We start from the raw sequence: 25,838 nt of genomic DNA on the forward strand, positions 1-25,838 counted from the left end.
TCCATGTCCATATGCAGCAAGATCTGGACAACATTCATGCTTCAGCTAATTGGGTGACGTAAATGTTAGTTGCCAAGTGCTAAGCAATGACCATGTCCAACAAGAGATAATCTAACCATCTCTCCTTGATATTCAATGGCAATACCAGCACTGAAGCCCCCACTATCAACATTCTGGGGTTACTGACCAGAAACTTGAACTGGACCAGACATATGAATACTGTGGCTACAAAAGCAGGTCAAAGGCTGGTAATTCTGCACAGTAACTCACCTCTTGACTCTTCAAAGCCTGTCCACCGTTTACAAGGCACAAGTCAGCAGTGTGATGGAATACTTTCCACTTACCTGGATGAGTGCAGCTCCAACACCAAAGAAGCTTGATACCATCTTGGTCAAAGAAGCCTGCTTGATTGGCACCTCATTGAACCCCAACATTCACTCCCTCCACCACCACCAAACAGTGGCAGCAGTGTGTACCGTCAACAAGATGCACTTCAGAGGAGGAAACTGCGGTGCTGAGCTGGTTTGTCTACATGGGACTCCAGAGCAATGTGGTTGACATTTAATTGTCCTTGCAAATGGCCAAGTTGTGTCAAATTGCAAATTTAAAATTAATAAAACCAGTTGAACCACAGTATGGACCAAGGCACCAGAACCTAAGTCAATCCTGCAAAGTCTTCCTCATTTAAATTTGGGGATTTGCACCAAAATTGAGAGCTGTCCCACAGGCTATTATAACAACGTTCTGATTGCCATACTCACCAAATCTTACCTTACAGCCAATATCCCCGACTCCTCAATCATCATCCCTGGGGATGTCCTGCTCCATAAAAAGGGAGTGAAGTCTCATGGCATGGATCAAGCATGGCCAAGGAAACCTCCTGTCAATTACCATCTACTACCCGTCCTCAGCTGATAAATCAGTGCTCCTCCATGTTGAACACGACCTTCAGTGCTTCTTCCAAATAACATGGACACAGAACATATTCTGGGTGGGGGACTAAAATGTCCATCACCAAGATGGATCAGCAGCATCACTCCTGACTAAACCCCAAAAGAGATATTTGCCAGACTGGGCCTGTGGCAAATAGCAAGGGAACCAACCAGAGGCAAAAAATCTACCCAATTTAATCTTCGCCAATCTATCAGTCACAGATGCATCTAACCATGACAGTATTGATAGGAATAACCTCTGTCCTTGTGGAAACCAAGGACACCCTCCATTGTATTGTGTGGTACTGCCACCATGGTGATTCAGATCAGATCAAGCAGGTCAAAACTAAGCATCCTCGAGGTGATGTGGGCCAAAAGCAACATAATCATACTTAACCCACAACCTGTAACCTCATTTCCCATGTATCTCTTAGTCTACCATGAGCAACAGGTCAGGCAATCAACCCCTGGTTCAAATCAGGAATGTAGGAGAGCCTACCAGGAGCAGTATCTTGGTGCAACTAAAAATGAGGTTCCAATCTTTTGAAGCTACTACATAAAACTACAAAAACAGCAAAAGCAGCATGTGATAAACAGAGGGAAGTGACCACACAACCAAAAGATAAGATGAAAATTAATTTTTATTACAAATTATTCCTCAGCCTTGCAAAATTATAAATAAAAGCATAGATTCAAGCTATTTTACTCTCCAACTGAAAAACTGAATCAAATCAAGATCCAAGTGATATTTAAAAAGGTAAAGGGTTAAAGTACATGTTAAAAATAGTTGTATTAATTTGGTCCTGTATGAGCACATTTTCAAAGTTTCAGATAAATACTACAAGTACACAACTGACCTAGAATATGTTGAATCCATGTACATGATCTAGCAGCTAGTCACAGATTTCACTTTCAAATCTGATGAACTTCCAACTAAAAGGAAGTTACATGTTCATTTGTTTTGCGCATGTCAGTCAACAATTAAAAACTGTCCGTCAGCTTAAAACAAATTAAGAAATAATGCATTCCACGATGATTCCTTAAAGGCTGAATATTGTGAGAAGGGGTCTGCTCATTTATGGTGGATCATAGTTTACCAGATTACTGGTGAAACTCAGATCACAGCAGTGCAGCCATCATTTTGAAGTACATGATCTTGATTCAGAATAGATACTTGGTTATACAATCCAATGTTAAAACTCCACATTCAATCTTCACATAATGTTACGATAGGCCACCAGTTGACCAGTGCACGGCTTCTTTCATTTGTTAACCTTTTAATTTAAATCCTCGGTGTATACTTAATTGGGACTTCCAACTACAATTTACTCAAGCAGCAAAATTTAATCCTGCATTATCATAAATCAAAAATTGCAAGTACGGTACCTTTTTTTTTAAACTCCATGACTCCTTTGCCATCTGCTTCCTATAATACAGCCTCTTTTGATTGTGCAAATGAGACCATTTTGAAACGTAGACTAATCCACAACCAGAGTTATATTTATTTGACAGATTTCTAAATTCAAAGCCATACTATACCAGTTTTCTACCCCACCCTCCTGGAAATAGAGTATGCAATCATCTGACAATATACCCAAAAAAGGATTGAAAATTCACCAAAAAAAAAATCAACACTAACCACAATTTCAATCCTGCCAGTTTCATAAAGTGCCGTACTAAAATGCTGTGAATTCAATGCAATTCATTATATTAAGAGTCTGAAATTTTATCACTTTATACCATAAGTTAGAAATTTAAATTGAACGCTTCAACTGAAACAGTCCTCCATGTTCGAGGATGCTGTTACAAAAGTTGCTCAAGAGACAGTGGGTACTCTGTTCTGTAGCATTAAGACCTTGTGTTTTAAGGCAATTTAAGATTTATAAAAGATTACACAAAAATCCTGCCAAATGATCAACAAGTTCTGTTGAAACATAATGGCCTTATCAAATAGTTTATCATAATTCATTTTAATTTGTACACTACATTGTTTAGTTCATTAAGTGTTCAGTGTTGCTAGTTAATTGGCACACAATTAAACTTACTACACAATTATTTGAAAAAGTCACTGCACAATAAAGTTTAAATAGGAAACAAGTTGCAATCATATTCATTTAATTCACAATACAAGTTAATAAAATCTTTATTTACTGCAAAACTGAGGCAACAAATTCCGATGAATTTTACTTCAGTAATTAAGACATGTATATTCTAACTCTCTCGTGAATTTGGGAACAGCATATAGGACATTTCTGCACAGCAGAACATTCTCTACATGTGGCTATATGACCACAGGGTACAAAGGCAATGCAAACATCTCGATCCCAGCAAATTTTGCAACACTTCTCTTCCTTGAGTTTTTTTAACTGCTCTTCCAGGTTTGTATCTACGAAGAGATAGATTTATTTAAAGAGAGACTGTCAAAATGGGTTTCGAAGTTAAACTTAACATATATATGCTTCTAACAACAAACGATTTAACAATTCAAATTTGCAACTTGAATGCCAACACCATATTCAAAGAGTAAGGAATTCTTGGTTTAAAAACACACTGAAACAAGCTTATTGTACAACAGTTAAATAGCCATGATATATTTCTATTTAAAGGTCATCAAACATTGCAGATTATGGCAATAGACAAGACTGCCCATGAAACATCGAAAAATGCTTCACTCATCTGAATCATGGAGCTGATGTGCTACATTAAGAAGAAAGGCAATCCCAAACTTAAAGTTGTGAATTTTATGCTCATCTTAATCAAGGGGCATGGCTACTAGGGAATGCAATTCATTCCAGGCATTTAGCAACAGCAAATAATCTTATTCCAGGTCATGTGTTATAGGTAATAAAACATAAAATGCTGGAAATGCTCATCAGGTCAGGCAGTACCTGTGGAGAGAATTAACATCACTGAAAAAGGGTCATCGACCTGAAACATTAACTGTCTCACCACAGATGCTGCCTAACCGAGTATTTCCAGCACTTTTGTTTCGCATTTCCAGCATTTGCAGTGTGCTGGAAAAGGTCAGCAGGTCTGGTAGCATCTATGGAGAGAGAAACTGAGTTAACATTGAGCTCAATATGACTTCTTTGGAACTCAAGTAGTCATATTGAGTTGAAACGTAAACTCTGTTTCTCTCTCCACAGATGCTGCCAGATGTGCTGACTTTATCCAGCAATTTGTTTCTTCAATATTTTGCTATTGTGTATATGTACCATAGGGATGTCCATGTTTTCCCTTATTGGGCTGAGAGGGTATTCTGGGATTACAAGTAGTTAAAATCCACCTTCCTATTGAACACACCTCTCAGTTATTAACAGTTATGATCTTGGATGGTACAATTTAAGATTAAGACCAATGAAGCAACAGTACAAGAGGCATTTTCAAACCTCAGAGCAACAAAATTCACAGCAGAACAAAACTAATGAATAAGCCCAAATAAAACACCACTTCCTCTAATCAGGGTTAGACTGTCAGAGCTCAGGAACCTTGCAGACTATTGTCTGCATATTGGACACAGCTGATGTCTAGCATGGTCAGATGAGAGGAACTCATGCTCTATTCTTCAACAATCTTCCAGGGAATAAATATCTCCCACTCCACTGATAACTTAGCTCTAATCCAGTCATGTCGCATACGAGCAAAGTTGAATGCAAGATAGTTTGAGACTAAGAATTCAAATCAACAAGAATTTGAATAGAGACTGCTCAAAACACAAGGCAAACAGAATGTGTACATTGAGAAAGAGAAAATTTCAGTCACATAAGTTTGCAGCCAGTTTTGGAGATGTCCTGAATACAAGAACAATCCTAATCTACTACATTACCCAGTCCCTGCAAGCATATCTATTTTACAATTTTCAGCATGAAGAGAAAGGAATAGGTTATACTGATAGGGTTAGAAGAGTGGAAGAAACCTCCTGTGGAGCACGAACGCCACATGTCCCAGTTGAATTGAACAGCCCTTTTCTCTGCTGTACATTATCTTTAGTTCATGTAGGTTCAAAGAAATAGTATTTCCTGTTAAAGTAATAGAACACTTGCTAGAACTTTGATGTGAGAGGAGAGGCAAGGGATAGCACTGGTACAATTACCTTCCTTCTGGTCCTCACGTTCCTGATCCTGTGTTTCTCTTTCAGCTGCCAGAAGATCCGTAACCAGCATTTCAACAGAACTGTAGGTATCATGTGCCGATCTAAGTTTCCTTTTCACTAATTCCATTATTAGCAAGCTGTCAAATCCCATCTCAAGAGCACCCTGAACTACTGGGGTTTGCATAAGTGAGCTTTCTGAAAATATCAATATATAAGACATGAATAGAGTGATGAAATATCAATCACAATCAGGAGAAAAGGAATTAAACATTAACAGGATAATCATGTTACACAAAGATGATAGTAAAAAATCAATGCTAATACATAATGGTTCAATTGATGGTCAATGCCTGCACGACATTTCACAAAACTTAAATGTTAGTAAAAGACTAACCAGATTCTGATAGATGTGCAGAAAGACCATTTTGGGGGAAGGCTTCAGTCTGAAACAAAATATATTGTGGATAAACAGTTCACAAGGTTAATTTTCAAACTCAAAATAGTTATTTATGCATTCAAACATCAGAACTTAACATTTGGTGGTAAGCACCAAGCATGTTGATGCCCTGTAGAAATCAAAGAAGAAGAACATGCTACCCTTGGCAAAAAATGTCCTGCCAATTTTCAGCCCTCTTAACACAAATGAAACTAAGTTAAAGGTTAAACACACACAAATATCTAAACTTCCAGTTTTCCTATCAACTCAAGCTGGAACCTTCCAAAAATCTAATCGGGCAAAGTTCTGCAATACTGCTTTGAACAGAAATTCTCTACAATATTGACACATATACACATTGGGAATTGGCAAGTAACTGTCAGATTTCCACTGAACTAAAAACCTGGAAGATATATCTGCAGTGATTTAGCTGAGTGGCATCTCACATACGTGGTTAAGTTTGTCACATTGTTCGTGTCTATTTAAGACCAACTTCCTTAATTTAACATTCCATTCAGGTAAATGTTTTTGAGAAGTTCCAAATGATGTTCAAAGAAAGCTAAAGGTTAAGAAAATGTTACATTTAAGAGTCTTGTATACATAGAGAACTTTGACTGTAGGACATCTCAAAGCATTTTATACTTCACAAGTACTTAATTGACAGTAGTCACTGTTTTCTTGTAGGAAACAAAAGCCAATTCCCACACAGCAAAATCCTGCAGTCATGCGATCATGACCAGAATCTGTTTTTTTGGTATTGGTTAAAGTATAAATATTGGCCTTAATGCCAAAGGTAACCCCTCTAATCTTTCTTCAAAAAGTGCCATACATTTTTTTTTTTTTAAATATGAACATCCACTGGAGGCAGAAGGGGCCACGGTTTAACACCATTTGAAAAAAATGGTACCTTCGAACTGGTCTGAACTGTCAGCCTAGATTATGTGCTTAAGTCTCTGGGGCAGGACTTCAACCCAGGATCTTGTGGCTCAACTGGTTATAAACAGTTGCCTCCTAGTTGGTTAGGTCCAAGTAGGGAGATTAATACCATACAAAAAGGGAGATTAATACCATAAGCTTAAAAAGTAAAGCATTAATAAAAGAAAGAAGAGCAAAGGTAGGCCATACAATCCCTTCAGCCTGCTTCACCATTCCTCGAGATCCTGGCTGATCTTTGACCTTAATTTCACTTTTCCACCCAATCCCCATACCCTTTGATTCTTCTTAAGTCCAAAAATCCATCAATATCAGGGTTGGACACTCTCAGTGACAAAGTATCTAGAATGCTCTGGAGAAGAGTGTTTCAAAAATCCACCACACTCGAGGGAAGAAATTTCTCATCTCTGTTCTAAAATGATCAGCCCCTTATCCTGATAATGTGCCCTCACTACAGATTCCCCAGCCAAGAGAAACAACCTTTCACCATCTACCCCATCAAACCCCTTCAGAATCTTGTCTGTTTCAATTAGATCACCTCTCATTCTTCCAAACTCAAGAGTTTAGGCCCAATCAACTGAACCGCTCATCACGGGACAAGCCTCTTATCCCAGAAATCATGCTAGTGAACCTTGCCTATACCACCTTGAAGGCAACTATATCCTTCCTCCAACAAGGAAACCAACACTCTGCTCAATATTCCAAACATGGTCTCGCCAAAATGCTGTACAATTGTAGCAAGACTTCCTTACTCTTGTACTCCAGCTGCCTTACGATAAAGACAAGCATGCTACTTGACTTATTAATGCTTGCTGTACCTACATATTGTGCTTTTTGTACCAGGACACCAAAACTTCACTGAATAGCAACATTTAAAAGCTTGACCATTTAAAAAAATGTTTTTTTCTTTCCAAAGTAACTAATCTCCTAGCTCTCCACATTATACTCCAACTGCCACTTTAGTGTCCATTCACTTAAACTGTCCAAAGTCCTTTGCAGCCTGTATTCTTCTCTCAGCTTACTGTCCCACCTAGTTTTGTACCGTCAGCAAACTTAGATACATTCTGTCAATACCTTCATCTAAGTCACACAATGGACAATTTCTCTGAAAATCCACTAGTGGTGTACTGAATATAGTTATAGCCAAGACATTATAATATACTTAAATTAATGATAGGCATATGACTTAAAATGCTCTTTACTGACATTGTTTTGGAGTTGATGCCCAATCAAAACTTCACTGCCTCAATTAGTGCTATAACATGGAAAATGGTGCAGGCCTCAAGCCTGTTCTGCCATTCAATTAGCCATGGCTGATCTCTATGTTAACTCCATTTAACCACTTTGGTTTCATATCCTTCAATACCTTTTCTGAACACAAGTCCAGAAGATAGCCTCAAGTTTAGTTACTGGCTCAAAGAACCTCAGCTACTCAGACTCAAGGACCACAATCTACTTACTTCAGAGAAGCAAAGACCTGATAGAAGTCTATAAAATATTTCAAGGGCTGATTAGCATTCCTATTGATTATTCTGGTTCAACAGATCAGAGAGGACCAGAGGTTAAATTACACAAAATCAAGAACAAACTAGATGTTAGGTAGTGATTCTTTTCCCAGAGAGTAGGGAACCCCTAGAAACAAACATTGTCAGCTGTTGTGGTGGGTGGTGACTTTCTAAAGGTTTTCAAGAGGGAGCTGAGCTGGTTCTTGACTGGGTCAGAGATCACATCAAATAGAAGGCAAGTGCCTTTACAGATGAAATTTGATCCATTTTATAGTCTCGGCTGGCTTTCATCATCTTAAGGAGTTGGTGAGAACTCTTCCAACAGCATTTTGCCCTTCCAGATTACATAGCTGCAAAGGGAGCAAAGAAGTATTTATTCATGATGATCCAGTCAACAGGATGTGGGGTAGACTGGGGGGGGGACCAGCTGTTTTCCTGTCAGTCAGTTTCATATGGTCATCTCCAACTAAGGCAACAGGTTGGTTGGTGTTTGTAGCCAGCGGCAAGGCAAAGGCACTAGCCCCCAATCTCAGATTAAGCCTCAATGAGAGATGTCGTGACTTCTCTGGTGAGAATTTAATTTCTATCTGACTGCAGCATCCTTTACTGGCATTTCCAACATGGAGTTGGAATGATGTCACCAAGATGCTGAAAGAGCCAATCAGATTAAAGGATTTTCACCGACAACCCGGAAATGAAAAAGTAGTAAAATACATAACCACTTTTTTCTTTTACATGGAGCAAATTAAAAATTGGGACATACACACAAGGTAAAGGATAAATATTGTGAAAAAAAATTTAAGCTTATTTTAAAAAGCCATCAGTTAACACCATTCCATGACAAGAAATTATTTTTTCAGGGCCAGTTTGGTTCAAATTATATTAATCACCATCATTAAAAATCCAACACCACCACATTGAACAAGGTGCAACTTTTTAAAAGGGTGTTTTACAACAAGGTGGGAGTGGATAAATTGAAATTCTTGCTGATTTCAACGACTGTCGGCTCTGCGGGTTGGGGAGATCACAGCGCAGGCTATGGTGGAGCACGGTGTTAAACCACAAATTCAGGGTTTCCATGTTAATCTGCCCACGCCCGACACCCTGACAGTTTCAGCTTTCAGAGGTGTAATGGAAAACACTGAACTAACCACTCCAGAGCCTCAGGAAAATCCAAACCATTAATTCATTCATGCTGAGTTTTCAGTTATATTGGTCATTACCAGAGGACAAGTGATGGAGGGTGTTTCATCTATGTTCATCCAACCCATAATACAGTTTGCCATGTAACACAGCAATTAATCTGGTCAAGATCTTGCAGAAGTAGCCCATTATGTACATGGCTGATTCATATATCCTGAGACCTGCATGGTGATTATACATTCAATATTTGAATAATTACAATAAACAAACTAAGAATTTTACTAAATCACTAGATTCCAGTGACACCTTGTTTCACTTGAGTAAAACAAAAACATTTCAAAAGTGAACTTACAGTAGAACCGGATTGTAATTTCCTCAACTGAACATCACTGACAAAGTCTTGGCCTCTCTGTTGATTCAGGAACCCACACCTATTTGGACACAGCAGTTATTTCGCAGGCATTTCAGCAATGCATTTATGTTTCAACTGAATTCAGAAGAGTTAGATTGGAAGCATCAAATCATCAGTTTTTTTTTTGAAGCTGAAATAATGGCCCAAGTCTTCCCATCAGGATTGAAACCCTGATCAGATCCCACCTCCAAAAAGAAACCCATTCACCTTCCTCAGATTTTTCTGGGTAATCTTCCGATGGAGGATCCTTCCAAGCTGACTCAGTGCAGGAAATCTTGAAGACACCAGCAAAGGGAGCTTACACATAAGTCACGCTCCCTTTTCACAGAACTAGCTACCATATTATGGCAAATAGAGTTTAAAATGTCCAAAGCTTCTTTGAAAAGCCATGGAGAGAAAGTATGGGTAAGAGTGGGTAGGTATGGTAAGTAGATAGGGTCAGGTCAAGGGGTGCTGAAGGGGTCAGCTGTATAGTTACACAGGAGTTAGACTAGGACTTTTCAGTCTAGCATTCCCTGGGTAGCTATCCAAGTAAGCAATCTGGAACCCTAAGGCTCCAACTCACTCAAGAGCTGGAGACATTTTTTTTTGAGGGTCCTGGAGAGAAGGGGAATTGCCCATTACAAGTTCAAACTCCCCAGACAATTTCCATGGAGTTACTGTATTGGGACTTCCAAGGGTCCCATAATGCATCTGGGGAAATAGATCTGGTCTCTGATGACAAGACCGGAAGATCTGAGCCAATGTCCCTTGAGGCCGAGAGATTGTACCCTGACTGCAAACTCAAATAGATGTGATTAGCTCACTGAGAATGTTGTGTACAATTTTCTGCTCTTGACAAAGTGCCACAAGAAGGAAAACAATTTCCATCCAAAGAAGTTTGCACACAAAATGTAAATTTCCACTTCAAATCTGGTGGGACTGCAGACAACTTGCCTCATGGTTGCACATTATCTGGTTTGCAAAGCCAAAGGGGTAAGACAATAGTAAAAAAAATAGGAACGGAAGTAGGTAACTAACCCCCATGAACACTAAACCAATTGAAAACGGCAAAGAATTCAGTCACATATCACTTATGCAGATAGTTGAAAACATTGATATTTTACCCTGGAAACCATTTTGCATGCTGCTCCCAGGCCTCATCACTCGATTCCCAATTTCTCAGGCCTCCATCACAGTGAAAACACTTTACGTTGTCTTCATCACCTGAAATTTTAAGTCAAATGTAGCATTTTTCATATTCACTGAAACAACCAGTATATGTTGCACGATATAAGTCCTCTGAAAATAAAAGACTTTTATAAAACTCAATGTTTTTTCATACCATGCATTTCTCATGAACACAATTGAGACACACTCCTCTGGAGCAAGTACACAAGGTTTGTGTTATTTGGCCATACAGACCAGCATGAGACAAGTTTACTGCTCGATCTGTAGGCCACACGGTCAACTGACCACAAGTACTGCACTGGAGGGTTGTTGATAGCCCTGGAATTGAATAAAACAGTCACTGCCTTGATAAAAATGTGTTGTGCAAGTCAAAAAAACCCTCACCTTTGAAGCAGTGGGAGGAAGGGAAATTTTCCTGCAAACTAATCTAATCATTAAGCAGAGTCAAATTTATCCAAATGTGGGAATGAGAGAAGTTAATGACATTGTAGGTTTTCCCCTCAAGCAAAATTTCAGAAGAGTACACACTGTCACTTGACAGAATCTTGACTGATACTCTAAACTTGGGCAAACGTAGAAGCAATTCAATTAAGTTATAAACAAGAAAAAAAATAATTTGTCTTTATTCCCTCCTTAGCTTATTCGTACCAATATTCAGCCCAGTTAACAGTCAAGATAAAAAAGTGTAACCACAAGCTATTGATGGACGCTGTCCAAATTCAATCTTTCAAACAAGGAGTAGCGATCTGAAATGACAGTAGTTTACAAGATGTGTGGACCTAAAAATACATTTCACAAGGTTTGGATATTCCCTCATGATTCTTGATGATAGACAAAATACTCCGCTTTTAAACACCATCTAATCATTTTGCATAAGTAAATCTTGGATAAGAAATTGGCTGAGTGACAGGAAACAGCACAGAGAGTAGTGACAAATGTTTTTTTCCCCAGATTGGAGGATGGTTTGCAGTGGAGTTCCCCAGGGGTCAGGTTAGGACCCTTGCTCTTCCTGATATATATTCATGACCTAGACTGTGGTGATCAAGATGACACGATTCATTTTGGCAGGAAGAATATGAAGAGAGTATAAAATAATGGGAGAAACTCTAAAGGAGGTGCAGAAACAAAGGGACCTCAGTGTATATGTACATAAGTCATTGAAGATGGCAGGACATGTTGAGAGAACAGTTAATAAAGCACATATTATCTTAGACTTTATTAATAAAGGGCATTGAGTACAAGAGTAAGGAGATCATGTTGAACTTGTATAAGAGATGAATTAGGCTTCATCTGGAGTACTACATCCAGTTCTGGGCACCCGACTAGAGGAAGGATGTGAAGGCATTGGAGACAGTATAGGGGAGATTCACAAGACTGATTACAGGAATGAAGAACTGTAGCTATGAAGACAGATTGGAGTGGTTGGGACTAGTTTCCTTGGTGAAATGAAGGCCGAGAGGAGACATGATAAGAGGTATTCAAGATCCTGAGGTGTCTAGACAGGGTAAATAGTGAGAAACTGTTCCCAATCAAGGGAGCATCAAGAGCTAGAGGGCACAGATTCAAGATGATTGGCAAAAGGATTTTTCCCCAAGGGGGTGGTGGAGACAGGTTTCATCGAGGTATTGAAAAGAGAATTGGATTGCTATCTGAAAAAGAATGTGCAAGGTTACAGGGATAAGGCAGGGGAATGGGACTGGGTGGAATGCTCTTTCAGAGAGCAAATGCAGACTTAATAGGCTGAATGGCCTCCTCCTGCACTATAAAAATTCTGCGATTGCAAACACTTGGCAATTAGCTGCATGCAGTTTATAAAAATGAACAATTGTAGGGGCAATGCATTCACTTGCTTCATTCAGGATCACTTGTAGACAATATTTGAAAAGGGTATTGGAGGTCATTTGGCAGAAGGCAAAGATGACACTTCAGTGAATGGGCAACAAGGTGGCAGCTGCAGTTTAAGTGGGGGGAAAGTGTGAAGTTATTCACATTGGTTGTAAGAACAGAAAAGCAGAATTTTTTTAATTAAAAAGACATGAAACTTGTAGATGTTGATTTCAGAGTATTCATACCTGGAACACAAAGTTAGCATGCAAGTACAGCAAGCAATTAAGTAAGCAAGTGGCATGTCGGCCTTTATTGCAAGGGCTTGGAGTATAATCAAGCAGTGTTGCTACAATTGAACAGCACTTTGATGAGACCACACGTGGAGTACCGTGAACAGATTTGGTCTCCATGTTTAAGGGAGTATCTACGTTTATTGAAGGCAGTACAGCAAAGGTTCACTAGATTGGTCCCTGGGATGAGGGGGTTGTCTTAGGATGATAGGCTGCGTAAATTGGGTCTATATTCTAATGTTTAGAAAAAATGAGAAGGTGATCTCATTGAAACATACAAGTTTATGAAGAAACTTGACAGGGTAGATACTGAGATGTTGTTTCCCCTGGCTAGAGAATTAGAACACAGGGGTATAGTCTCAGGATAAGGGGCATATTATTTATGACTGAGTGAAGAAATTTCTCTTGGCCTCAAAGGGCTGTTAACCTTTGGAATTCTCTATCCCAGGGGATTGTCTCTCTCAGCAAATCAAAGGGACAGGAAAGTGGAGTTAAGGCTGATGATCACCCATGATCATATTGAACAGTAGAGCAAGCTTAAAGGGCTTTATGGTCTACTACTGTTATTTCTCATGTTCTAACAAAACAGATGTTTACCTCTTAAATTTATCTTGCCAAGTTTGCAAACTGAAACCCGTGATGGCCAACTAAATGCACAGCAACACAGGCTCCAGATAGTAAACTATGATTGGATTAAATCAACTGCTAGCTGGACATCTACAATTTATCTTGGCATCTCTGACCTCAGGAAAAACTTTATCAAAAGCCAAGGTTTCCACTCAATGACCCAACTGTTTCATTTCCATAACTCAAAAGTAGGAAATCTGCCATTCATAACCAACCTAGCCTCCATGTGCCAATTAGCTGGGGGTGAGAGGGTGATGCAGTTTCTTTCCATAATAATTAGCCATAATATTGGACCAAATCTTCCAGTTGTACCCTGGAGGAAGATGCCCTGGGGGACCCCTCTGAAGTCCCAGTGTAAGCATTTTGATGGAATTGCCAAGGTTTCAACTTCCGTTGGGCAATTATCCTGCTTCCGGAACCCTCAAACTCCAATTTCAAGTCTGAAATTTCAGGTGGTTCTGACTTATTAGCAGAATAGTTACTCAGGAAAAGTTAGGAAGATTAAAACTAATTCAAACTCCTAGGTAGCTATACCCCTGACCTCCATATACCCCCCACATCCAACCCCCTCACCTACTTAGCTTCTCTCTACAACTTGACAAAGTGGCTTTAGGACAATTACCAGTATGCAGCAGCTAGTGCTGTAAAAAAGAAAAAAGGGGCATAGCTTGGTTTCCCTCATCTGTCCTACACTATGAAGGAAGGACTCTAGCAGCAGATTTCTTCCACATTTCTCAGGGGGCCTGGTTCAGATGTCTGGGTGAGAAATATGGAGCTCCAGTGCAAGCTAAGTAAGTAGGAGTTAAGTCCCAATCTGACACTGACTGCCACTCCTCTGAAGATTCGGCCCACTATTTATTTACATTTGAATATTTTTAATGTTATTAGCATTTTTGTAACAAATAATTTTAAGTAATTATTTTCCCTTATTCATTAAGGAAAACACCTGCTTACATCACTGTATATCTATTTATATAGAATGGTGATCTACTTCAAAAGAATTTTAAAAGCTTAAACTCAAACAGATTCAAATTTCTCCAAATATGCTTGAGAATTTTGAAACAGGAATAGACCATGCAATGAGATCATAGCTGACTTTGCTCCATAATCTGTCAATATCTTTTGTTAATAAAATGCATCAATTCCAGATTTAAAATTAATAGCTAGCCTAGCATCAACGTATGTCCATGGTGGAGTGATCCAAACTTCTCCTACCCTTTATGTGTAGAACTATTCTTAATTTCATTCCCGAGGGACCTGGCTCTCTTGCTTTAAGTCTATACCCCGCCCCGGTCTTGGTACCGCGAACCAGCAAAAATAGTTTCTATTTATCCCATCATTTTGCCTTCACATTTTAAAACTTGGATAAAATCTTATTACATTCTAAATTCCAAGCAACTCTAGTTTGTATAATTTCTCCTTGTAATTTAACATCAACTTCAGGTATCATTCCAGGGAATCTACAGTGCTCCCTCCAAGGCCAACATATTCTTCTGAAGGGTTGGTATCCAGAACTGCTCACAGTATAGTAGTAAGGTGCATTCTTATAAGAGCTTTGTATAGCTGTAGCATAAATTTCTAGCCCCTTGTCTTATAGTCCACTAGGTATAAAGGCCAACACTGCATTAGTCTTATTGATGATTTTCTATACCCGTTCATGATGGCAACACCAATTAGAGAGACAGTGGAAACTCCAGGCAACTGAGATTGAAAAAGAGGGTGGCAGCAGTTTACACCAGACAGGGAAACTCAGTCAGCATAGAGCTAGTAGCAGAATCAGGGCTTAATAATGAGCATAGTATTGTTTATATTGTAAATGTGTTTGTTTACCCAAGGGCAAAGCCAAGAGCAGCATGGGGAAAAAAATTGCAAACTGACATTACAGTACAAAGGGCGATGGGGTAAGTCTTAGGTTAACATTTAATCTACCTATAATAAATTATATGAACCAGAAATCCATATTGATGAAACAAAGATTTCAATTAAATAAACGAAACAAAGTTAGATATGGACGGTAGCGCTGGCAGTGCGCTGCAACTGCAGCATTCGGAGTTTGCAAGAGTACTGTGATCCAAGACAAACATCTGTAATAAACGTCTGCATCTGAGCAAGTTCAGTTCAAAGTTGTTGAGCTAGAGACAAAGGTGCAGGTATTTCAAGGCATCAAGACAGGGAAGGAGTTGCCTGGACGATTTGATCCGGGAGGCAGTCCCATCCCTTATGTTAGAAATTGTAAATGTCATGTTATGATCCCCATAGAGACTGATAACTTTAAAAATGTATATGAGCTCCCAGCGACCAACTTAAAAGGAATCATAAAAGTCTCAGAACCTAAAATCTTGTATGGGGAGGCGGTGGTATCGTGGTCTTGTCACTGGACTAGTAATCCACAGGACCCAGGGTGATGTGCAGGTTCGAATCACACCACAGCTGATGGTGAAATTTAAATCCAATAAAAATCTGGAATTAAAAGTCTGATAATGATCACAAAACCATTGCTGAGTGTCATAATATCTGCCGTCCACATGGCTCCAGACCCACAGCAATCCAGCTGACTTCTAAAAATGCCCTCTGAATGAGGACAATAAACACCCATAAATGAATAAGCAAAATTAAAAGACTAAAATCAACATTGACTCAACATTTGTCAACAATTAACACCAACTACAAAAGAAGAATATCTCCGCACACTTGAAAACCCCATGCCATATTTAAACTTTGCACCACGCTCTCCACAGAACTGCGATCTTTACAGGAAACAATACAAGGTTACTCCCAGCTTGCAACTGGCTCACCACAACTCAACAAAACGTGGAGAAGTGTCCAGTGACCATCTTTGAGAAATTCCAAACTTCTCTCCCGCCAGGATTAATCCTTAAATTTCCACAGATTCTGTCTCTTGGACCAAAGAACGTCTTCACACCTACAATCCCTCTGGAAGCCAACCAAGAAAAAAAAACCTTCTTCCCTCTGCACGGCTGCTGTCCTCATCTCTCTCTCTCTACAGGACACACTTTCTCCCCATCTATCTGTGTCCAGGGTTTTTAAAATCGGACCACCTGGGAGTCTCCACGTTTGCATAAAGCAAGAACAGCTGCCTCCCACAGTGTGTTCAGTTTTGAAATGTGGCATGCGGGTTTCATTAAGTCTCAACCTGGGCTCCCAGTCCCCATAACAACCATCACCTGTTTTACCATTTATTAAAAGAGACAGTCCAAAATATAACCATCTTATAAAACTTCACATTCATAACAGTCTGATTAGTGATTAGGGACAAGAGGATGTGACTGCAGGTGAGGCACACAAGGGGATCCAGGTACAGCACTGGCAGTGTCTCACCCAACATGTTTGAGGTTTTGCTATCTGTGTGGATGAGGATAAAGTCTACACATTGGATCAGCAAACTATCCAAAACACCTTGGTACAAAACGCTGGAGATTGGTGGGGGTGGTCAGGTGGCAGGAAGTAAAAAGCAATACGGTAGTAGTAGGAGGCAATACAGTCAGAGGGACAGTACAGTTGCAATGCGATGATTCCTAAGTTTGCATTGCCTGCCAGGGTTCAGGATATCACATGACTGCAAAGTACTGAGGAGGATCCAGCTATTATAGTCCACTTTGGGATCAAAGACATTGGGAAGAACAAGCTCACCTGAACTGAGATGGAATCAGGGACCTAGCAGCAGTAATGAGAGGGGCAGCCACAAGGACCCAAAAGCTGGTATGGGGAGTGGTTCAGTGCAAATTGTTTAGATAATGATTTGAAAACAAATGAAAGGGAAGTAGTGGACAAACCAGAGATTGTGCTTTAGGTAACAGTACAGGTAAAAAAGGAAAACTAAAAGTTGCGAAGTAATTAAACCAGGAGAGAAAAATAAGAAATGCATGTAAAGTATTGGAGCAGAAGCACAGGTTAATGTGTGGCCCAAATAAGCATTCTTTTATAAATGCACACAGTATAAAGGAAAAAACTGAATGAATTGCAGGTGTAAATTACTGAGACACAGCTGCAAGGCTGCCAAAACTGGGAATTAAATAAACCAAGTGAGGTCTACAAGAAAGGTACAGAAAATGATAGAGGGGAGGAGTAGCCTTCGTGCTCAGGAACAAATTCAATTCAACATTAAGAGGATACGAGAGACAAGCAGACAGTGGATACACTTGATGGATAGAATGAAGAAACTGAAAAAGATTTAAGACTGTAGCACAGGTTGTGTATCTGCGTCTTGGTAATAGCTATAAATGGTAGATTGTATACATGCAGCAATTAGATAAGCATGCAGTAAAGACAGAGATTTTAATGGGGTGAGCAGACAAGCCTGTCAGAAAGCTGAAATTCTTCACTATGTCTGGGATAGTTTTCTGCAGCATTTTGTCTGAGAACCAAAGAGGGGACCGCCATAGAATTATTCATGATTAATGATCAAATTTCATTATAAGTTCACACACAGTTAAGCTGTTAACTAATTGCAATCATAATACCAAGGCTCCAACACTGATCCCTGTGGGATCCCACTAGGTCACATCCTGTCAATTAGAGTACCTGTCCATTCTCCCTACTCAATTTCCTACAGCTCAGCTTATTTCTGAAGTAGGCCAATAACTTGTCTTCATTCCGCAAGCCTCACCATGAGCTAACAGTTTACGTCTATCAAGTGCCTTCTGGAAGTCCATATAAATAGCATCCATAGACATTTCCCTGGCCAAGACTTCAGTCATCTCCTCAAAATGAAAAAAAAAAATCAGGTTCACCAATCTACCCTGACTCTCCCTGATCACTTGAAAGTAAGGTATTATCACCCTATCCTTAACTGTAGATTGCATAAATAGCCCGTTAACAAATGTTAGGCTAACAAGTCCATAATTCCCTGGTTCCCATCTCTCACCTTGCTTCAATAGCAGAGTGGCATGTGCAATTTTCCAATCTAAAGCAATGGTTCCTGAATCAAGAGAACTTTGGAATATTATAGTTATGGCATCTACTACGTCCTTTAAAGCTCTGGAATGGAAAACATCTTGTCCTGGAGATTTATCATTCCAGTCCCATTATTTTCTTCATTAGTTATTTTTCTAACTTAGGCGAAACGCCATTTCCAATTCAATATTAGTTTCCTTGGGATGTTTGGCATGTTATCCTCTTCCTCAATGACAAACATTAACACAGAAGTTATTTTTTAAACATGTTTTCCATTTCTACACTTTCACTGATGAAGTGCAATGGCTATTTTTAACTGCAAGAAACAGAAACAAAATAATTGTTTTATTCAGCTCATGCGTCTGAACTATACTTACTACTTTGAATTTTCAAGAAATTTACAATACCTGTGCTGTAAAACCCAGCTCCTGCTAGGTCAGCAGTATTCAGTGGAAAACGTTCTGGGCATTTGAATGTCTGAAGCCGGGATTCTAATGTTTGCTTGTCTGGGTGTTTGGATAGATTAAAAAAGTTTGCTTTTGGTTCACCATTTAATGGCTGGTTAACATATTTTCTGCTGCAATTTGGATCAATTGGTATATTTCCAACAGAGTGTCCCAAAACAAAAGCACACATAGGAAAATGCCTCTTGTGCTCAGACATTGCTCGATCTCCAGGTTCCCAATTTTTCATTAACCCAGCACAACAAAAGCACTGTACATGATCATCTTTGCATAAATAATAAAGCCCTGCTTTAGCAAGCTCTCTTGGTGTTACAATGCCATAACTAGGCCACGTAGTGAAGGTTTTGAGTCTGGCTTCTTCACTGCACATTGCAGGATTCTTGGGTCGAAGATGGGACATGTCTTCAATACTTCTACTTTTCACAGGATCGCTGAGAAGTTGGTTATGAAATTGGCAATCACCATTCAAGTGGCTGCAAGGGCCATTTTCTGAAGGGTGATGATTAGCTACTTCCTCAGAGTTTGAGGGGTCATGAAACATGACTGGAAAGCTAGAGTTCATTTGTTCATTCATGCATGTACGGTTAATAAATGGACAAGCTGGGAATAGCTGCCTGTGTTTTCTTATAGCAGAATCTCCATGCTGCCAGTTTTCTACTATGCCACCACAGCTAAAACATCTAACTTGGTCTTTGACACCAGTATAAAAGAAACCTGCTCTGGCCAATGTTGCATCAGACACTGGGACATCAGATGGAAAGTCGATAAATGTTCCAAGTCTATAGAGTTCATTTGAGAGATCTTGTTTACAATCGGTTGTAATATCCATCTTGGAGGAGAACAAAATATCCTGATTGTGTGTTTACAGAGCTACAGATTCTTGGTTCTTAATCTTCTCTTGGGATTCAGATGTCTTTCCAATATAATGATATGAACAGCCAACTTCTTTTCGTTGAAATTCCACTGTGTGCACCTATCAAAGAACAAGGTGTTCATCATTACTAATCATTTCTTCCCAATTCAGTCTGATGCAACTTCAGAACAAAACTCATTAAAATAGGCATCAGCATTTATTTCAATCAATAAATATACATGTTGCAGTCAGTTAAAAATAATGTCCAATGACGAGATATTTGTAGGAAACATTTTGAAAAAAAAGTCGCCAATTTCTCCCAATGCTCACTTCAGAATGATTTAATTATATCCCTTTTACACACAAACTACAAAATAAACAGCAACTGAAAGGTACAAATAAATAACAAATCCAACATTGTGTAAAAGCTTCACTGCTTCTGCACAAAATTTTTATTGACTGAAACAATTTTTTAAAATTTCAGAAGAAATTTTATTGGTCATCTTTCCCTTTGCAGATAAAAAGCAAGTCTGATGCCCATCTTGTAACTACTGTAAATCTCCATGCAACAGCTACCTACCAGAGAATATCTGGCCTGGACAATGTTTGGCCTTTCACTTCAATCATGCACATTGTTTCCAAAGCCAGCAGAATTATACTGAGTTCCTCAATTGCTGGCCTGGAAATTGCATTTATATGGGGTACATAATACTCATACACAAGGTGTTGAATCATATACAGTACATAGCTACGAGTTATTTTCAACAGGACAAAGTATTTTCATTCAGTTGGAAACCATTTCACTAAACCATTGTAAAGAAAGTCGAGCAGGGCTTCCCAAACAGTGGATTGCGATACGATATTTTGGGCTCATAAGCTCAGAGGCAGCAGGCTGCCGTGGAGCTCAGGCTGATTTCTGATAGCCGCAAGTCCCCTTTAAATGCTTGCCTTTTTTTTTGTTGGTGGGCATGGCCTAATGGACTGCTCTGAGACCCAACTGGTGCTGCGAAGAAAGCTAGTGAAAAGGTTCACTGATACTTGAATTGGATGAACATTTGGAGAAGGAATTTACAATTTTTGAAGCTGTCCTCAGGAATTGCAAGGAGTATCTGCCAAAAAGTCAGTCACCGACTACTTATTCTGAAGAAGTGCCATCCTTCGCCTGAAACCTTGATATAAACACTGAGCCTGAAGATTTTTTCTGAGGGAAGGCAATAGTGTACAATATGTGCAAACTAACCAGATATTACTGAAGATAAAAACTAGGCAATCTGACTAGAAGGAGCGCATCTTGTCCAGTGCCATACCATTGTGGGAAAGTAATGAGCTCTCAGTATCCTGGGTGTTCTTTCTTTAATTTGGAAAAAAATGTGAGCTGTATTTTATCTCTAAGCTGACAGCAGTGCTGAAGAAAAGATTTGGCAGCAATTGACTGCTGGTTACATTCTGGACTAAAACAGAATTGGCACAAGAACTGAAAGCAATTTTTTAAAATTTAGATTGGTGGAAATGACATCAAATGATGGATTACAGCCCACAAGGTTTCGGGACTTTTTCCATTACAGCTGAGATGGCTGATGATGATAACCAAGGTCTTCCACATTCAGGGCCACAGTGGAATAAATCATTTGCTCCTCTGATCAATGAGTCAGTTGCAGGCGGGCAGAAACTTATTAAAAAAGGGGAAGTCACAAAAAAATTTGACGGGTTAGAATGGGGAATACCCTTCCTCAAAGGGTTGATGGAGAATTGAAAACAGAACTGGAAAGCTGCTTCAATGATAACTTATTCAAATGTAGAAAAAGAAAGTAGCAGTGTGGGTGATTCAAATGGGGAAAAGACTGGCATAAACTTGATGGGCTGAAAAGCAGAACGAGGCATTTACATAGACCGTAACAGTACAACAGTCCCAAGTTACTTGAGGTTAGCATGTGGTAAACAGACAGCCAAGAAAGACTAGAGGATGGGGCACAACAAAGTCAAGCAATGAGATTTTCTTTTTTTGCAGGTTTTTACTGAAGGCAACGATGCAAGGCTTAGAGAAGCAAGCTCCTTCTACTGTGCAAGGAGTGGAAAGCCTGAAAGCCAAAAACTTAAGGAAGCAGTTGAGCGTAGAAAATAAAAAGGAGTCTTAGCCCACTCAGTGATCCAAAGAATAGAAGCCCAGAATATAAGAGGCCCAGAGCTGGATGTGGTGAACCCAAACAATGTTAGATCAGCTGGTTGTGCACCAAGTAAACAATTACACCCACTGGAGCTGAGGTTGTGAAATTAGGGGCTATCCTCAGCAAATGACAGAGCTAGAGATCAATTATCCTACTCAGCTAACAAAACAAGGGTATTAAAATTAGGCAGGATGGAGAGATTAAGCTGTCAGACACATGGCACAAGAGCGGTCAGTAACCAGGGATTTGAGAAATGAGATGGCAGTATGTGATTACTGAATATAACTTTTCTCTCCTTCTGCTCTCATCACAGTCACATTACTTAATTTTCTTTTTTTGTGCATGATTCACCATTCTTGGTACAGTTAAAAAAAAGGATGGGACTTGTAATGATGACTTCTACTAGAATTTAAAAGCACAACACAAATACAAAAACCAATTAAAAGTGCAGGAAACTTAGATTTCCCTTCACTTTATCATAATTTTTCCATTGCTTTTTCTCTATCCAAATGGTCACTTGGAAAAAAGTGTACTCAGGAGGTACTTGACAGTTTCTTACAAGAAGCTCCATCGGAAAAATTCAAGAGCCTGGTATGAAAAATTGCAACAGTAAGTTCGCGGGTAAGATACAGAAATCAGATAACAGGATGTTGGTCACCTACAAGAAGTGGGTGCCATACCAAGGGTTAAGTATTACGTCCAATTTGACTCCAATATATATTTGGACTTAACATAAACCTACTTTTGTCTTGAACAAATACTAACAGGGAGAGACTGTAAAATACTCCAAGACAGACAAGTTAGCAAAATGGCATAAGTATGTGAAGAGTAAATTAATACATTTTGGGAGAAATGAAAAAAAAAAGGAGCAATCACTTAACGTGCAAATACAAGTAGATAAAGCCAAACAAACGCAATAAAATTTTGACTTTAAGAGCAAGAGAAATAAACGAACTCATTCAAAACATTGCACACTATTTTAACTGGCCTAACCAGATTTGGAATGCAAAAATTTTGAAATATGAAAAACACAGAGCATTCAGCATAGATACCCTGGTATCATACAATGATACATAGATACAAAGCAAAACACTGCAGATGAAAATGTCCTTGTCCTAAAACTAACTCTGTTGCTCTCCACAGATACTGCTCGACCTGCTGCATTTTTGCAGCATTTTGTTTTTATTTCACTAGGATGCCAGACATAGGAAGCTACAGTTACCTGAAGCTTGTGGAAGATATAATTTTCATGTTATTGGAGTTTATTGAAGAGTAATAGTGGTGTGTGTGTGTGTGTGTGTGTGTGTGTGGGTGGGGGAGGGGGGTCTTAATTGAAGGTAACTCGTCTGAAGGCTTTGATGTAACAGAAAATAAGCTAGGTTTGAGATGTTAAGTAGGTAAACATAGGTGTAAAGGGAACATTTGCTTTTTGAATAAACTAGACTAGCTTGAATTCAAAAGAGGGGGTGAAATGTTAGGGAGAAGTTAAGAAATAGTGTGCTTATTTTTCCCAAAGATTACTGGTAAAATTGGTACCATGATAGATTATCAGAAAAACAAAGTCCAGAAAGATAAAATCCAAAAACATAGTGAAACAAAGGGAATTTGCACTCAAAAGGGAAAATGCGTATAAAGGAGCAAAGGTTGTGTGTAAGGGCAGGATTCTAAAATCTAACAAGTGTGAAAAGCCTCCAGCATTTAAGCATCAAGCAGCTGTCTATGAGGAACTGAAGCTGAGAAAAACTCACTTTCAATTCAACTGATCAGGGTATTGTGTTATTTTGTTATTAAAAACCTATATCTCTCAATGTTGCCTTAACAGAGGTGTAACTGGGGTTTCAACATAGTAGTAATTTGTAGATCTACATACGTGCTTAAAATATTTCCTTCTATTGATGGAGGTTTAATTTAGTTATGTAAGAAACCTATAAGACTTGGTGGCCTTTTTACAGAATTCAAAGCCCACATCTCAAAATAAGTAGAAATTGCAAATTGATGCGGCAGCTCCTTCAAGTTTCCCTCTGGGATTTGGGCAGCTTGGCATTTACCATCCACCTACCATAACACGAAGTACCAGAATTTTTCACTTTACAATAGAAAATGCCAAAATGATATTTCATTACAGTCAATTGAAATTATGAAGCATTTTGATAGCGGATTTGTTCTGCTTAGTCAATAATGATAAAAATAGAGTGCTGGAAAAATGATTCATGATGGATCATCTATTCGCTATCACTGGATAAGGAGAAGGGTTGGATGAAGCTTCTTCACAACAGTTGTATAGAATACTTCACAGTAAATCTGAGGTAGGGACTTCTTCAAAATTATATTAGGTAAATATTGGAAGCAGAAGCAATTTCAAGTTATTATGGCAGTGGTGATTTTTTTCAACTACCTGCATTCTCCCCATTTGAAAACTCTAGTAAGTAACACTTCCGAACCTAAGAATAACAAACTAAGTGTAATATATACATACACGTTCATCAAATTATAAGACCACAAAGTCAATGTCTTCAAAAGAAGAAACTCCCAGCAAAAATTAATAATAAGTTCACAAAGATAAAAAAAAATCCAACTATATCCATCTTTCATCATCTACAACAAATTGGTCAGATTCTGGAAAGCTGCAACTTTGATGTCAAAGTGACATTTTAGTTACAATATGATAACAGCAACATGCATCTATTTACCTTGGCATGGCTTGTCAATAAACGAGGCGGAAAAATCTGGAAATAAAATTACCTCAAAACAGATTTCGTCGGAAAATAAACTATGTGCTGTGGTTAATACTTGAAGCGCAAGTTTGACATTCCTTTGCAGTAACTAATTGCCTTGTTAGCAATCCTGCAGCAATCTCAAATCATCAAAAGAACAAAGTACATCCAACCTCGCCTAACCTATTCACCATTCTAGTCAGGAATGTCCTCTTCCATAACGTCAGTGTGAAATATTTAAGTGAGGCGTGACGCTCAGTATAATCCTGTTTCGAGGAGTTTCTCTCTGTAACCAAGATGCGGGTAAATCCGACCCCAGTGACGATATAATATCCAAGAAATTACCAATGTCATTGGAGAAAAAGAGTTTTACCTCAGTCTTAACCCTTCTGTGCATTAAAATCAGGAACTCACAGCTAGTACCGGGAAGGCGCCTTGCCCCACAAGACCAGGACCCAGACCCAGACCCAGAACCCGTGGGCTCAAACTCAAAGAAGCGAACCGGCTTGACCAGTTCTCCACGCCAGAGCTCTGCAACTTGCGACTGCGTCACATCAATGGAACGAAAAAAACTTCAATGGCCGCCCAAAAAACCCCCTTGTCAATCATCGGAGGAGGGCAGGGATTGGCTGCGCGCAGGGTTGCCGCAATCTGATTGGTTGAACTGGAGGCGACTGCGTTCCCAGCTCCTGATGCTGCGTACCTTGGGCTGGCGCATGCGTCCTCCGCAGTTTTTCTGAATGGATACCGTACTTGGCTTTGGTGCTGGGGTGAAGGGAGATTGCATTTTGATATGGCGTCCTTTCACCTTTCTCAGGATGTTTCAATGCCCTTCATACCATATGAATTACCCTTGAAGAGCAGTTATTGGCACAAAATTGAAAGATTAATTTTGTCCAGGACTCATTTGTAGCCCTGTTCTAATATAAGACTAAACCTCATAACTCAAAAACTCAGCGGATCTGGCAGACTCCCCTGAGAGAAAAACAGAGTTAAAGTTTTAGGTTTATGACCATGCATCTCAGAGTCCTGGCCAAAATTAATCTTTCAATCAACAGCAACCAAAATAGGTCAATCAGCTGGTTGCTATTTGTGGATTCAATTATGTGCCTTTGCTCCTAATACTAGACTGGAACCTTTAACCTTCCACTGAACTACCATAAAAGAGCAAAAGCAAAATACTGCAAATGCTGGAAATCTGAAAATGTTATGGGTTTGATTTTCCAGGCAGGTTTCTCTTTAGAAACTTCAACCTTTATTTGCAGGCTGTGGCAGCAGTTACATGCTTCTATTGAGCTCCACAACTTGAAATGGAACTCCCACTCACAGGTTCCCTGTACTTAGAGCTGATTCATTCACA

The 25,838-nt window shown here is 39.2% G+C and overlaps 1 protein-coding gene across 5 annotated transcripts; it reads right to left on the bottom strand.

Annotated features, from left to right (window-relative positions):
- Positions 1–1,555: 1,555 nt before the first annotated feature.
- LOC121282091 (inhibitor of apoptosis protein-like) lies at positions 1,556–25,047 on the bottom strand. Of its 5 annotated transcripts, none has more exons than XM_041195550.1 (7): positions 24,852–25,047; positions 18,690–19,719; positions 10,561–10,660; positions 9,395–9,473; positions 5,420–5,468; positions 5,026–5,220; positions 1,556–3,318 (listed from the first exon to the last, which is right to left on the bottom strand). In XM_041195550.1, the coding sequence occupies exons 2-7, from the start codon at positions 19,573–19,575 to the stop codon at positions 3,128–3,130; spliced, it is 1,500 nt and encodes a 499-aa protein (XP_041051484.1). In that variant the 5' UTR covers positions 19,576–19,719; positions 24,852–25,047; the 3' UTR covers positions 1,556–3,127. The 5 variants fall into 5 exon arrangements, with proteins under 5 accessions (XP_041051484.1, XP_041051487.1, XP_041051488.1 ...); XM_041195553.1 differs by having other exon boundaries at positions 24,893–25,046; XM_041195554.1 differs by lacking the exon at positions 24,852–25,047 and adding an exon at positions 24,670–24,823.
- Positions 25,048–25,838: the final 791 nt, after the last annotated feature.

Source organism: Carcharodon carcharias, chromosome 9, assembly GCF_017639515.1.
Source record: "Carcharodon carcharias isolate sCarCar2 chromosome 9, sCarCar2.pri, whole genome shotgun sequence".
NCBI lineage: Eukaryota > Metazoa > Chordata > Chondrichthyes > Lamniformes > Lamnidae > Carcharodon > Carcharodon carcharias.